This window comes from Rana temporaria, chromosome 3 (assembly GCF_905171775.1).
Source record: "Rana temporaria chromosome 3, aRanTem1.1, whole genome shotgun sequence".
Classification (NCBI taxonomy): Eukaryota; Metazoa; Chordata; class Amphibia; order Anura; family Ranidae; genus Rana; species Rana temporaria.
In genome coordinates, this window is record NC_053491.1 from 444986170 (window position 1) to 445000457 (window position 14288).

At 45.9% G+C, this 14288-nt stretch overlaps 1 protein-coding gene across 2 annotated transcripts; it reads left to right on the plus strand.

The window, feature by feature from the left end:
• The first annotated feature begins 1480 nt into the window (after window positions 1-1480).
• TMEM205 (transmembrane protein 205) lies at window positions 1481-12356 on the plus strand. Of its 2 annotated transcripts, none has more exons than XM_040346534.1 (4): window positions 1481-1584; window positions 5148-5248; window positions 5403-5566; window positions 11916-12356. In XM_040346534.1, the coding sequence occupies exons 2-4, from the start codon at window positions 5149-5151 to the stop codon at window positions 12216-12218; spliced, it is 567 nt and encodes a 188-aa protein (XP_040202468.1). In that variant the 5' UTR covers window positions 1481-1584; window position 5148; the 3' UTR covers window positions 12219-12356. The 2 variants fall into 2 exon arrangements, with proteins under 2 accessions (XP_040202468.1, XP_040202467.1); XM_040346533.1 differs by lacking the exon at window positions 1481-1584 and adding an exon at window positions 1991-2016.
• The last annotated feature ends 1932 nt before the right edge of the window (window positions 12357-14288 follow it).

A 14288-nucleotide genomic window follows, 5' to 3' on the forward strand; every position in this document is an offset into this window, starting at 1 on the left:
CTCTTCCTGCTGGGATTTGTAGTCCCACCCTTCACGCTGGGATTTGTATTCCCACCCTTCATGCTGGGATTTGTAGTCCCACCCTTCATGCTGGGATTTGTAGTCCCACCCTTCATGCTGGGATTTGTAGTCCCACACTTCATGCTGGGATTTGTAGTCCCACCCTTCATGCTGGTATTTGTAGTCCCACCCTTCACGCTGGGATTTGTAGTCACACCCTTCATGCTGGGATTTGTAGTCCCACCCTTCACACTGGGATTTGTAGTCCCACCCTTCACACTGGGGTTTGTAGCCCCACCCTTCATGCTGGGATTTGTAGTCCCACACTTCACGCTGGGATTTGTAGTCCCACCCTTCATGCTGGGATTTGTAGTCCCACACTTCACGCTGGGATTTGTAGTCCCACACTTCATGCTGGGATTTGTAGTCCCACCCTTCACGCTGGGATTTGTAGTCACACCCTTCATGCTGGGATTTGTAGTCCCACCCTTCACACTGGGGTTTGTAGCCCCACCCTTCATGCTGGGATTTGTAGTCCCACACTTCACGCTGGGATTTGTAGTCCCACCCTTCATGCTGGGATTTGTAGTCCCACCCTTCATGCTGGGATTTGTAGTCCCACCTTTCATGCTGGGATTTGTAGTCCCACCCTTCATGCTGGTATTTGTAGTCCCATCCTTCATGCTGGGGTTTGTAGTCCCACCCTTCATGCTGGGATTTGTAGTCCCACCCTTCATGCTGGGATTTGTAGCCCCACCCTTCATGCTGGGATTTGTATTCCACCCTTCATGCTGGTATTTATAGTCCCACCCTTCATGCTGGGATTTGTAGTCCCACCCTTCATGCTGGTATTTATAGTCCCACCCTTCATGCTGGGATTTGTAGTCCCACCCTTCATGCTGGGATTTGTAGTCCCACCCTTCATGCTGGGATTTGTAGTCCCACCCTTCATGCTGGGATTTGTAGTCCCACCCTTCATGCTGGGATTTGTAGTCCCACACTTCACGCTGGGATTTGTAGTCCCACCCTTCATGCTGGTATTTGTCGTCCCACCCTTCATGCTGGGATTTGTAGTCCCACACTTCATGCTGGGATTTGTAGTCCCACCCTTCATGCTGGTATTTGTAGTCCCACCCTTCATGCTGGGATTTGTAGTCCCACCCTTCATGCTGGGATTTGTAGTCCCACCCTTCATGCTGGGATTTGTAGTCCCACCATTCATGCTAGTATTTATAGTCCCACCCTCCATGCTGGGATTTGTAGTCCCACCCTCCATACAGCACTACTAATGGGCTGGGCACCACGTGGACTATATCAGCTGCCTATCATCATACAGGACTTTGCACCATGTCACAGCTCAGCAAGAAAACTAATATTGACTCAAACAGGCTTCCATCCGCCAAAAACCTCCTAGCGACGGTAACCAAGCAGTAGAATTCGCCGCATTGGTCCAAAGTCAGACCGGAGGCGCGGCCTGAACGCTGATTGGAGGGCAGGTGAGGGGAGGTATTGGCTTTCCCCCTGTACCCGGAAGTCACTGTCAGTCGCTGAGCTGCTCTCGGGCTGTTGGTGTAAAGGAGAAAGGTACAGGGGGCGGGGACATGTGACGTCATGTATTTATACTCATGGACCGTGTGTGACATGTGTGCGCTCTGGTGCTTGTAGTTCCACTCCCTAATTCCCCAGGAGCTGTGTCTGGGAATAATATGTTCGTACCTTGACTCTGGGTGTATACATGCACATGGATTGATTACTATTATTTATATAAGACTCAGTACATATTTGTTTTATTATTAGATTAATGAGAGTGTGCCCAGCCATTGGATGAATTTCTTATTCAATTGTCCTGGTGGAGTGAATGTGTGCCCAGGGTACAGAGGTCAGCAGTGTGGGGGGTGTGAGGAGTGGTGTGCATGGTGCAACACTGTGCTACATAATACATGGTGTGGGCGGGGGGCAGGGGAGAGGTACGCAGGCGCATAGTGGTCAGCGGAGACTTTCAAGGATGCAGGGGCGGTAAGTGGAGAGGGGTGCAAGTGTAGATCAGTGGAGAGGAACGAGGGTGCAGTAGCGATTCGGGAAGATGAGTATGCAGGGGCTGTCAGTGAAGATGTGAGTGGATGCAGTAGCGATCAGTGGGAAGGTACGAGGGGGCAGTAGTGATCAGTGGAGAGGTACGAGGGTGCAGTAGTGATCAGTGGAGAGGTACGAGGGTGCAGTAGTGATCAGTGGAGAGGTACGAGGGGGCAGTAGTGATCAGTGGAGAGGTACGAGGGTGCAGTAGTGATCAGTGAAGAGGTACGAGAGTGCAGTAGTGATCAGTGGAGAGGTACGAGGGTGGAGTAGTGATCAGTGGAGAGGTACGAGGGTGGAGTAGTGATCAGTGGAGAGGTACGAGGGTGCGGTAGTGATCAGTGGAGAGGTACGAGGGTGCAGTAGTGATCAGTGGAGAGGTACGAGGGTGGAGTAGTGATCAGTGGAGAGGTACGAGGGTGCGGTAGTGATCAGTGGAGAGGTACGAGGGTGCGGTAGTGATCAGTGGAGAGGTACGAGGGTGCAGTAGTGATCAGTGGAGAGGTACGAGGGTGGAGTAGTGATCAGTGGAGAGGTACGAGGGTGGAGTAGTGATCAGTGGAGAGGTACGAGGGTGCGGTAGTGATCAGTGGAGAGGTACGAGGGTGCGGTAGTGATCAGTGGAGAGGTACGAGGGTGCAGTAGTGATCAGTGGAGAGGTACGAGGGTGGAGTAGTGATCAGTGGAGAGGTACGAGGGTGCGGTAGTGATCAGTGGAGAGGTACGAGGGTGGAGTAGTGATCAGTGGAGAGGTACGAGGGTGGAGTAGTGATCAGTGGAGAGGTACGAGGGTGGAGTAGTGATCAGTGGAGAGGTACGAGGGTGCGGTAGTGATCAGTGGAGAGGTACGAGGGTGGAGTAGTGATCAGTGGAGAGGTACGAGGGTGGAGTAGTGATCAGTGGAGAGGTACGAGGGTGGAGTAGTGATCAGTGGAGAGGTACGAGGGTGCGGTAGTGATCAGTGAAGAGGTACGAGGGTGGAGTAGTGATCAGTGAAGAGGTACGAGGGTGCGGTAGTGATCAGTGGAGAGGTACGAGGGTGCGGTAGTGATCAGTGAAGAGGTACGAGGGTGGAGTAGATGCCCCGTACACACAGTCGGAATTTCCGACAAGAAAAGTCCGATGTGAGCTTTTGGTCGGAAAATCCAACCATGTGTAGGCTCCATCAGACTTTTCCTGTCAGAATTTCCGCCAACAAAAATTTGAGAGCTGGTTCTCAAATTTTCCAATCGGAAATTCCAAACCTCTGTAGCAATTCTGATGCGCAAAATTCCGACGCATGCTCGTAAACAATTTGACGCATGCTCGGAAGCATTGAACTTAATTTTCTCGGCTCGTCGTAGTGTTGTACGTCACCGCCTTTCTTGGCGGTCGAAAGTTCTGAGAACTTTTGTGTGACCGTGTGTATGCAAGCCAAGCTTGAGCGGAATTCCGTCGGAAAAACCATCCAATGTTTTTCCGACAGAAAATCCCATCGTGTGTACAGGGCATAATTCTTGGGGTCCCAGGACCAAGACATAATCCCACTTTGCTGATTTGCACCCCATATTCTTTACCATTCTATTACATTTTGCAGTAGCCCACAGCCAATACAAAATTCACATTACTATACTGCTGAAATGAACAGAACCACAAGTGTCTGTGTGTTTGTTAGCTCTGTTCTTATCTGTTGGTGAGGCTTCTGTATAATGACTCCGCAATATTTGCCAGTGATCCCCGGGTGATAATACCATACAGGGGCCGGGTTACTGTAATATGATATTACAGGGGTAATAAGACACTCAGGAGCTGGGTTACTGTAATAAGATATTACAGGGGTAATAAGACACTCAGGAGCCGGGTTACTGTAATAAGATATTACAGGGGTAATAAGACACTCAGGAGCCGGGTTACTGTAATCAGATATTTCAGGGGTAATAAGACACTCAGGAGCCGGGTTACTGTAATAAGATATTACAGGGGTAATAAGACACTCAGGAGCTGGGTTACCGTAATAAGATATTACAGGGGTAATAAGACACTGAGGAGCTGGGTTACTGTAATAAGATATTACAGGGGTAATAAGACACTGAGGAGCTGGGTTACTGTAATAAGATATTACAGGGGTAATAAGACACTCAGGAGCTGGGTTACTGTAATAAGATATTACAGGGGTAATAAGACACTCAGGAGCCGGGTTACTGTAATAAGATATTACAGGGGTAATAAGACACTGAGGAGCCGGGTTACTGTAATAATATATTACTGGGGTAATAAGACACTCAGGAGCCGGTTACTGTAATAAGATATTACAGGGGTAATAAGACACTCAGGAGCTGGGTTACTGTAATAAGATATTACAGGGGTAATAAGACACTCAGGAGCCGGTTACTGTAATAAGATATTACAGGGGTAATAAGACACTGAGGAGCTGGGTTACTGTAATAAGATATTACAGGGGTAATAAGACACTGAGGAGCTGGGTTACTGTAATAAGATATTACAGGGGTAATAAGACACTCAGGAGCCGGGTTACTGTAATAATATATTACTGGGGTAATAAGACACTCAGAAGCCGGTTACTGTAATAAGATATTACAGGGGTAATAAGACACTCAGGAGCTGGGTTACTGTAATAAGATATTACAGAGGTAATAAGACACTCAGGAGCCGGGTTACTGTAATAAGATATTACTGGGGTAATAAGACACTGAGGAGCCGGGTTACTGTAATAATATATTACTGGGGTAATAAGACACTCAGGAGCCGGTTACTGTACTAAGATATTACAGGGGTAATAAGACACTCAGGAGCTGGGTTACTGTAATAAGATATTACAGAGGTAATAAGACACTCAGGAGCTGGGTTACTGTAATAAGATATTACAGGGGTAATAAGACACTCAGGAGCTGGGTTACTGTAATAAGATATTACAGGGGTAATAAGACACTCAGGAGCCGGGTTACTGTAATAAGATATTACAGGGGTAATAAGACACTCAGGAGCCGGATTACTGTAATATGATATTACAGGGGTAATAAGACACTCAGGAGCCGGATTACTGTAATAATCAGTATGTGATTGTGTTTCCTCAGGATGGTGACAGAGGGAGAGCCGGGAAGCCTGGTAAAGGTGGTCTATCTTCTAGTGCTTTCGGCATCATGGGGTATGCAGTTCTGGACAACTTTTGTAGCAGGTGAGACTCTCTCTTTCTCTTTTGATTATTTTATATTTTTTGCTCCCAATATATCTTTCTCTTTCTCTTTTTCTCTCTCTCTCTCTCTCTCTCTCTCTCTCTCTTTTTATACCCTTTTCAGTATAGGATCTTATGAACGTTTTCTCTCTTGCAGGGTTTGTGTTGATCAGAGGGGTGACCCGGCACACATTTGGGCTGGTACAGAGTAAGCTGTTCCCATTTTATAACCACATGGTCATGGGGTTTTCCTTTCTGAATCTGTGTGTGTACGCCATGTACCATCCCCGGGAACTGCTGTCACCCAGCGAGAGTGTTCAGGTAAGAGTCGTATCTATACTTTACTTGTCTCACTCATTAATTTTACCCACACTTCTCTTCTGTCTTCTATCTTGTGCATCTCAACATCCTAAATCAGTCAGTCCTCCCAAAACTAGTGTTTAGTTTCTTGATGGATCCTGGAGATTTTAAACAGAACCTCAGCCAAACCCTTTATATTTCCCATACACCTCACCCACCTACATTGCTTGGCCCCACAAACATTTTATTTTACCTGTTTTTATTAGAAAGATAAGCTTGTCTTTTGACCTTTAGACATCATCGTAAGGCTTGCATATCTTCATACTTCAGCAGAGGCCACGAGGAGGGTTGAGGTTGTTACTGTTTGTGGTTTATGGGTGTTGACAGGGGATCAGAGAACTTCCCAGTCATTGCTGAAGTGTGATGTTGTCAACACTTCTAGGCAATTGAGGAGACCGTTCACCCTTCTGCATATAGAGCAGGCAAAGAAGTCTGGTCCCCTAAACAGGAAATGCTGAAGAAATATGGTGACTTTGGAAGAGGATACCACAACAGTGCAGAAATCTTTTATGCGAGGGGTTGGAAGGCAACATGGTTTAATATCATATTTCTGGTATGTCACTCCCTGGTTGATACAGGCAGATGGCCCCAAGTTGGAATGTAAACAGTTACATTCAAAGCTTTGTAGCATTTCAGAATCTGCATCTGAAAGTTAGAAAGTTTAACAATGGCCTGGCTCCAGCCCGACTGGTGTGCAAGCAAGCTTCAAAGAGAGCCATGGCTGCCAGGGTGATTGATGACGGTGGGTTACAAAGATCAAAGGATCAACAGGCACCTAGAAATGATACATGGACAATGCTGCCCCTAGAGGCCAGTACGGCAGGACGGACAATAATATAATATATTGAAAGGACTGCCTCTTGGCAATATCTCATTGGACAGGAGGCTTGTGGGGGTGGTTAAGAGTGGGCCTGAATGAATATGTAAAAGGTGCACACAGAAGGGAAGTCGTCCCTTTTTTGGCTCTTGGCCTGCTTCTGTGAGCCTCATGGCTCTTTTGCTATCCTGAGCCCCGCTGACGAAACAATATCTTGAGGACAGCATTGTGATAAGTATCTTTGATGTTCTTTTGTCATATACGCTGTATAATTCTATATAGTATTTCCATGTTAGCAGTTTTACTATTTTCTTGGGAAATAAATGAGACATTGTTTTTGCTAAGCAGTGTGTTTGTTTTCATAGCTAACCTTATATCATTGTGCTTATCAGAGTTTTAATAGTCTAGCTAACTATGGCAATAGACAAGTTAATACATATATGCAATAAATAGAGGGAATCCGTAACCACCTTTGGAATAATATTTATTTGTAGCAATTACTTCACAAGGACAACAGGGTATAAAAAAACATACCCACAGAAGGTCCAAATTGCAGAAGGGTCCTGTGCATCTTTGGGTCTGTTTCAGGTGCGAATTCAGACAAAAAATCGGACCCGATTTGCACCTGAAACGATGAACAGGAATGCACCGGACCCCCATACTGCAGCTGCTGACTTTTAATAATTGGACACTTACCTGTCCTGTTGTCCAGAATGCCGTCTCCATTGCGAGTAAGGGAATCCAGCAGTGCCGCCTTACGGCTTCACGCTGGGAACCCTACTGCGCATGCGCGAGGCTCCGCTCCTCTCTCCTATTGACCTGGCGGCACCAAATATGGCACCAAAGGGGGGAAGGAGTACAGAGAGCGGAAGTTCCACTTTTGAGTGGAACCCCACTTTAAGATGATTTTAAAGCCCATTTTGGGGCAGATAAAATCATAAATTGCAGTGGGCTGCAAGGTTAATAGCTTGTTATGTCCAGGGGAGAGGAGAAACACTTTCACTTGATTACTCTCCTGGCAGATGGTGCTACCCCTTGATCCGGCGGCGGAATGTCCCTTGGCATCCTCACGTCCAGAGCAGGGCTATGGATCCTACGCTGGTCTTGGTGATGTCAGGACCCTAGACTTCTAGAGTGCGGGGAGGGGGGGGGGGGTAGAAGCTACGGGGAGGAGTTTCAGCAGACATGTTTGGCCGTGTGTAGGCCAGAGCGGACCATTTTCGGGCTGATCGGACAGTTTCCCAGCGGACAACTGTTTCTTGGACTTGCTTTAAAACAGTCCGCTGGAAACCTGTCCCCCCGACATGTACGGTCGTCTGTACAGACCTACCGTACATGTCCGGCTGCCCGCCATCCCTCGCATGCGTCGAATGACTTTGACGCATGCGTGGAAGCATTTTAAAGGCAGGCCGCCCACGTCGCCGCGTCATTGTCGCGGCGACACCGCGGACACGCCCCGCGTATTGTTTACGCGCGGACCTCTGTTCGATGGTGTGTACAGCCTTCGAACAGAAGTCCCCGGGCAGACATGTCCGATGAAAACGGTCCGCGGACCGGTTTCATCGGACATGTCTGCTCGTGAGTACTCGGCCTAAGGGACTCCAGTGCCAACATCTGTGTGCTTGAGATCCTGAGTTACAGAGGAGGTCTAGGGCTAGAATTATTGCTCTCGCTCTACCGATCGCAGCGATACCTCACGTGTGGTTTGAACACTGTTTTCATATATGGGCGCTGCTCGCATATGCCTTCGCTTATCCACGCGAGCTCGCCGGAACAGGGCATGTTTCAATTTTTATTTATTTTTTTATTATTATTTATTTTACCTTTTTATTTTTACACTGTTCTTTTAAAAAAAAAATTGTGTCACTTTTATTCCTATTACAAGGAATGTACACATCCCTTGTAATAGAAAAAAAGCATGACAGGTACTCTTAAATATGAGATCTGTGGACAAAAAGACAGAATTTTACACAAAAAAAGCAATAAAAAATAAGATCTATGGGTGGAAGTGATGTTTTGACGTCGCTTCCGCCCTGCAATGGTATGGAGAGGGATGGGGGCCATTTTCCCCTCACCCAGCTCCATACCAAGCAGCAGAGAGGACCCGATTGCCTCCGACGGCTCCGGTAAGCGGGGGATGGCATCGGGGGGGGGGTCTCTCCCGCCGCCGATAAAAGTGATCTCGCTGTGAATTTGCCACAGAGATCACTTTTATCTGAAAGAGGACCGCTCACTGAAGAAGAGGATATCTGGGTTATGGCAGCTAGCTGCTACCATAACAAAGATATCCCTCTTCAAAATGCTAACGTATATAGTCGTGAGCTGGTCTGTAAGTGGGTAAAGTGGAACTAAACTGCATCTGAGCACCACAAATTAAAATAACTATTTAATTCATTTCTTATTATTCAAAGCAAACCCCCCCCCCCCATTCATCCATGTCTCCATTCTTTATTTAGTTAATAGCTCACTTTGAAAAACACTCCCCTAGCATTTCTAGCTGTGGTAAGGGTAAATGATGTGTGAAAAGTGCCTTGAAAAAGTATTCATACCCCTTGATATTTTCCACATGTTGTTATGTTACAACCAAAAACATAAATGTATTTTATGTGATAGACCAACACAAAGTGGCACATAATTGTGAAGTGGAAGGAAAATGATAAATGGTTTTCAGAATTATAAACATATAAATATCTGAAAAGTGTGGCGTGCATTTGTGTTTAGCCCCCTTTACTCTGATACCCCTAAATAAAATCTAGTGGAACCAACTGCCTTCAGAAGTCACCTAATTTGTAAATAGAGTCCACCTGTGTGTAATGTAATCTCTGTATAAAAACAGCTGTTCTGTCAAGCCTTCAGAGGTTTGTTGGAGAATCTTAGTGCACAAACAGCATCATGAAGGCCAAGGAACACACCAGACAGATCAGGGGTAAAGTTGTGGAGAAGTATAAAGCAGGGATAGGTTATAAAAGAATATCCCAAGCTTTGAACATCTCACAGAGCACTGTTCAATCCATCATCTGAAAATGGAAAGAGTATGGCACAACTGCAAACCTTCCAAGACATGGCCGTCCACCTAAACTGACAGGCTGGGCAAGGAGAGCGTTCATCAGAGAAGCAGCCAAAGAGGCCCATGGTAACTCTGGAGGAGCTGCAGAGATCCACAGCTCATGTGGGAGAATCTGTCCACAGGACAACTATTAGTTGTGCTCTCCACAAATCTGCCCTTTATGGAAGAGTGGCAAGAAGAAAGACATTGGTGACAGAAAGCCATAAGAAGTCCTATTTGCAGTTTGTGAGAAGCCAAGTGGGGGACACAGCAAACATGTGGAAGAAGGTGAAGAAGGTCACATGAGACCAAAATTGAACTTTTTGGCCTAAAGAAAAATGCTATGTGTGGTGGAAAACTGACACTGCACATCACACTGAACACACCATCCCCACCGTGAAACATGGTGGTGGCAGCATCATGTTGTGGGGATGCTTTCCTTCAGCAGAATGAGGGAAAGCTGGTCAGAGTTGATGGGAAGATGGGTGGAGCCAAATACAGGGCAATCTTAGAAGAAAACCTGATAGAGTCTGCAAAAGACTTGAGACTGGGGTGGAGATTCACCTTCCAGAAGGACAACGACCCTAAACATACAGCCAGAGTTACAATGGAATGGTTTAGATCAAAGCATATTCATGTGTTAGAATGGCCCAGTCAAAGTCCAGACCTAAATCCAATTGAGAATCTGTGTCAAGACTTGAAAATTGCTGATCACAGACACTCTCCATCCAATCTGACAGAGCTTGAGATATTTTGCAAAGAAGAATGGGCAGAAATGTCCCTCTCTAGATGTGCAAAGCTGGTAGAGAGACATCCCCAAAAAGACTTGCAGCTGTAATTGTAGAGAAAGGAGGTTCTACAAAGTATTGACTCAGGGGGGCGCTATACAAATGCACCTCACACTTTTCTCATATTTATTTGTAAAAATGTAGAAAACCATTTATCATTTTCCTTCCACTGCACAATTATGTGTCACTTTGTGTTGGTCTATCACATAAAATCCCAAATAAAATACATTTACATTTGTGGTTGTAACATGACAAAATGTGGAGAATTTCAAGGGGTATGAATACTTTTTCAAGGCAATGTAGCATTTACTTACTGGAATCTATCTGCTCTTGGCTTAGGCATGCAGAAGGGTGTGCTTAGCTGAGAAACATAATGTTCTTTAGCAAAAAACATACATTCCACATGATAAGTGCTACCAAAATTACTGTGTGCTGTAAATTGCCTCCAGCATTGCTCCTGTTTCTTCTTGCTGGAGGCTTATTTTTTCCTGAAGCCCAGAACCCCTGAGAAGCAGATCTTTAGGCTGTCAGCACATCGGCCTTTAGTGGCTCTGATTTTCATCATAATGCCAACAATTTAGAGCAACTGAGCATGTGCAGAGCACAATCAATGGCATGTATCAATGGCAGGAATAGTGCCCCATGGTTGGTACCAATGGCAGGAATAGTGCCCCATGATTGTTATCAATGGGATGAATAGTGCCCCATGGTTGGTATCAATGGCAGGAATGGTTGTTATCAATGGGAGGAATAGTGCTTCATGGTTGGTATCAATGGCAGGAATGGTTGTTATCAATGGGAGGAATAGTGCTTCATGGTTGGCATCAATGGCAGGAATAGTGCCCTATGGTTGGTATCAATGGCAGGAATAGTGCCCCATGGTTGGTATCAATGGCAGGAATAGTGCCCCATGGTTGGTATCAATGGGAGGAATAGTGCCCCATGGTTGGTATCAATGGGAGGAATAGTGCCCCATGGTTGGTATCAATGGGAGGAATAGTGCCCCATGGTTGGTATCAATAGGAGGAATAGTGCCCCATGATTGTTATCAATGGGATAAATATTGCCCCATGGTTGGTATCAATGGCAGGAATAGTGCCCCATGGTTGGTATCAATAGGAGGAATAGTGCCCCATGATTGTTATCAATGGGATAAATAGTGCCCCATGGTTGGTATCAATGGCAGGAATAGTGCCCCATGGTTGGTATCAATGGCAGGAATAGTGCCTCATGGTTGTTATTAATGGGAGGAATAGTGCCCCATGATTGGTATCAATGAGAGCAATAGTGCCCCATTGACAATGTCAGTGGAAAGAAATAGTGTCCTATCATTGGTCTTAGCAGGAGAAATAGTGCCCCAGCAATAGTGTCAGTTGGAGGAATAGTGTCCGAAGGGTCGGATAGAGTCAAGCAAAGGGCCACATCTGGCCCCTGGGCCACAGTTTGGAAACCACTGAAGCATTGCATCTTACATGAATAAAAATGTGGTTTTAACTTTTTTTTTTTATTACTGAATACAATGTATAAAAAATGTAAATGAGAGATATCTTTTAATAGACACCTCCCCTTCAATCTTCCTGTCTTTTTTTATATCTCTTTAGCCCTGACCTTTCTCAGAATCCCTCTCTTACCTTCTTTTTTTCTTACTTCCCCTCACAGATCGCCCTCTTCTTCATATCACTGATCGTGTCGGCACTACACGCCCGCTGGTTTTCACCCTCCACCTCCAAGATCATGTTCAAGATGCATGCCATTGAGCGGGAGCACGGCCTGGGTCAGGGGATAGGGTTGAGCGCCAATAGAGAAGGCTACAAGCTCCTGCAGGAGAAGGATCCCAAATACCAGGCCCTGCGGAAATCTTTCCTGCGCTACCATGGCATTTCCTCTCTCTGTAATCTGGTGTGCTTATTGTGTAATGGAGCCAATCTTGTGTTCACTGCCCTCCTGATGCCCACTTTGTAGGGCATCCCTGGAGGGGTGTCTGCATTTTACAGGAAAGGGTCATTCCACTCATGACAAATATTTTCTTTATGGGTAGATGATGCTGGTTGGATCACACATGGATAAAATGAGGACGAGTTAGTACCTCTGTCAATTTTTTATTGCTTCTTGTATAACTATATGGACGAGTTTTCATCACTTCCTGCATATTTGAGGGGGTGTCACACAAAACAGGAAGTGAGAGATATTTGTACCAATTCCTTTCTATTTGATGAGTGTCATACAAAACACAAAGGGGTTGATTTACTTAACCACTTGCTTACTGGGCACATATACCCCCCTCCTGCCCAGGTGAAATTTCAGCTTCCGGCACTGCGTCGCTTTAACTAACAATTGCGCGGTCGTGCGACGTGGCTCCCAAACAAAATTGACGTCCTTTTTTCCCCACAAATAGAGCTTTCTTTTGGTGGTATTTGATCGCCTGTGCGGTTTTTATTTTTTGCGCTATAAACAAAAAAGAGCGACAATTTTGAAAAAAATACAATATTTTTTACTTGTTGCTATAATAAATATCCCAATTTAAAAAAAAAAACACTTTTTTTCCTCAGTTTAGGCCGATACGTATTCTTCTACATATTTTTGGTAAAAAAAAAAAATCGTAGTAAGCGACTGGTTTGCGCAAAAGTTATAGCGCCTACAAAATAGGGGACAGAATTATTATTTTTTATTTTTTTACTAGAAATGGCGGCGATCTGCGATTTTTATTGGGACTGCGACATTATGGCGGACACATCGGACACTTTTGACACATTTTTGGCGCCATTCACATTTATACTGCGATCAGTGCTATAAATATGCACTAATTACTGTATAAATGTGACTGGCATTGAAGGGGTTAACACTAGGGGGTGAGGAAGGGGTTAAATGTGTAGCCTTGGAGTTTTCTAACTGTAGGTGGAGGGGGGGTGACTGGGGGGGTGACCGATCTGTGTCTCTATGTACAAGGGACACAGATCGGTCTCCTCTCCAGCGGTCCCAAGCGGTTAAATTACAGAGTGCAAAGTCTGGTGTAGCTCTGCATAGAAACCAATCAGCTTCCAGGTTTTATGTCAAAATCTTAATTGAACAAGCTGAAGTTAATGTGTTACTAAACCCACAAGAGTAAAATCTTTCTGGAACTTAAGGGGTTAATCCTCTGTATTGTGTAAAAAGGCTCCTTGAGCCTGTATGGACAGATCCTCCCCTTCTTGCAGGGTCTCTCTTGGCAAGGCCACATAAGACACAGTGAGGGTATTACTGCTGCACATGCTCAGTTTGGTCTCTCTTGCTGGAGAGAACATTTCCTGGTTGATCAGAGCTAGCCAGGTCACATGATATTGACATCACACATGTGGGCGTGTATACAGATCCTAAATGACACCCCAGCCCCTCCCTCCTCTATGCCCAGTGACTAAAAAAGAATGCAGTGGGTGGGATGTCACGTCTTGATTGATGGATGATCTTCCTCCCATAACTGCACGAGGACACAGGCTATACAGTTGAACCTCGGATTACGAGCATAATCCATTCCAGGAGTATGCGCGTAATCCAAAGTACTTGCATATCAAAGCGAGTTTTCTCATTGAAGTCAATGGACTTCAATGGGATCCAGAGGTGGGGGGCGCCAGAGAGCCCAAGGACACATCGGCTTGTTGCCTGCGCCCCCGTACCTCAGGCCAAATGAGGTACTGCAGGCCAATGTTTGGCTTTTCTCGGCTCCTGCGCCCCCGTACCTCAGGCCAAATGAGGTACTGCAGGCCAATGTTCGGCTTTCCTCGGCTCCTGCGTCCCCGTACCTCAGGCCAAATGAGGTACTGCAGGCCTATTTTCAGCTCTGCTCGGCTTCTGCGCCCCTGTATCTCAGGCCAAATGGGGGTACTGCAGGCCTATTTTCAGCTCTGCTCGGCTTCTGCGCCCCTGTATCTCAGGCCAAATGGGGGTACTGCAGGCCTATTTAGCTTAAATTCTGCTTGTCTTGTGAGTTCCTCGCAAATCAAAACACTCTCAAACCAAGTTACTCTTAAACCGAGGTTCCACTGTAGTGGAAATCTT

What these genes read in the sequence shown, in the direction of transcription:
- TMEM205 (XM_040346533.1), top strand. An exon ending in CTGGACAACTTTTGTAGCAG is followed by an intron (nt 5,249 to 5,402) that starts GTGAGACTCTCT and finishes TCTCTCTTGCAG; the next exon opens with GGTTTGTGTTGATCAGAGGG. An exon ending in CACCCAGCGAGAGTGTTCAG is followed by an intron (nt 5,567 to 11,915) that starts GTAAGAGTCGTA and finishes TTCCCCTCACAG; the next exon opens with ATCGCCCTCTTCTTCATATC.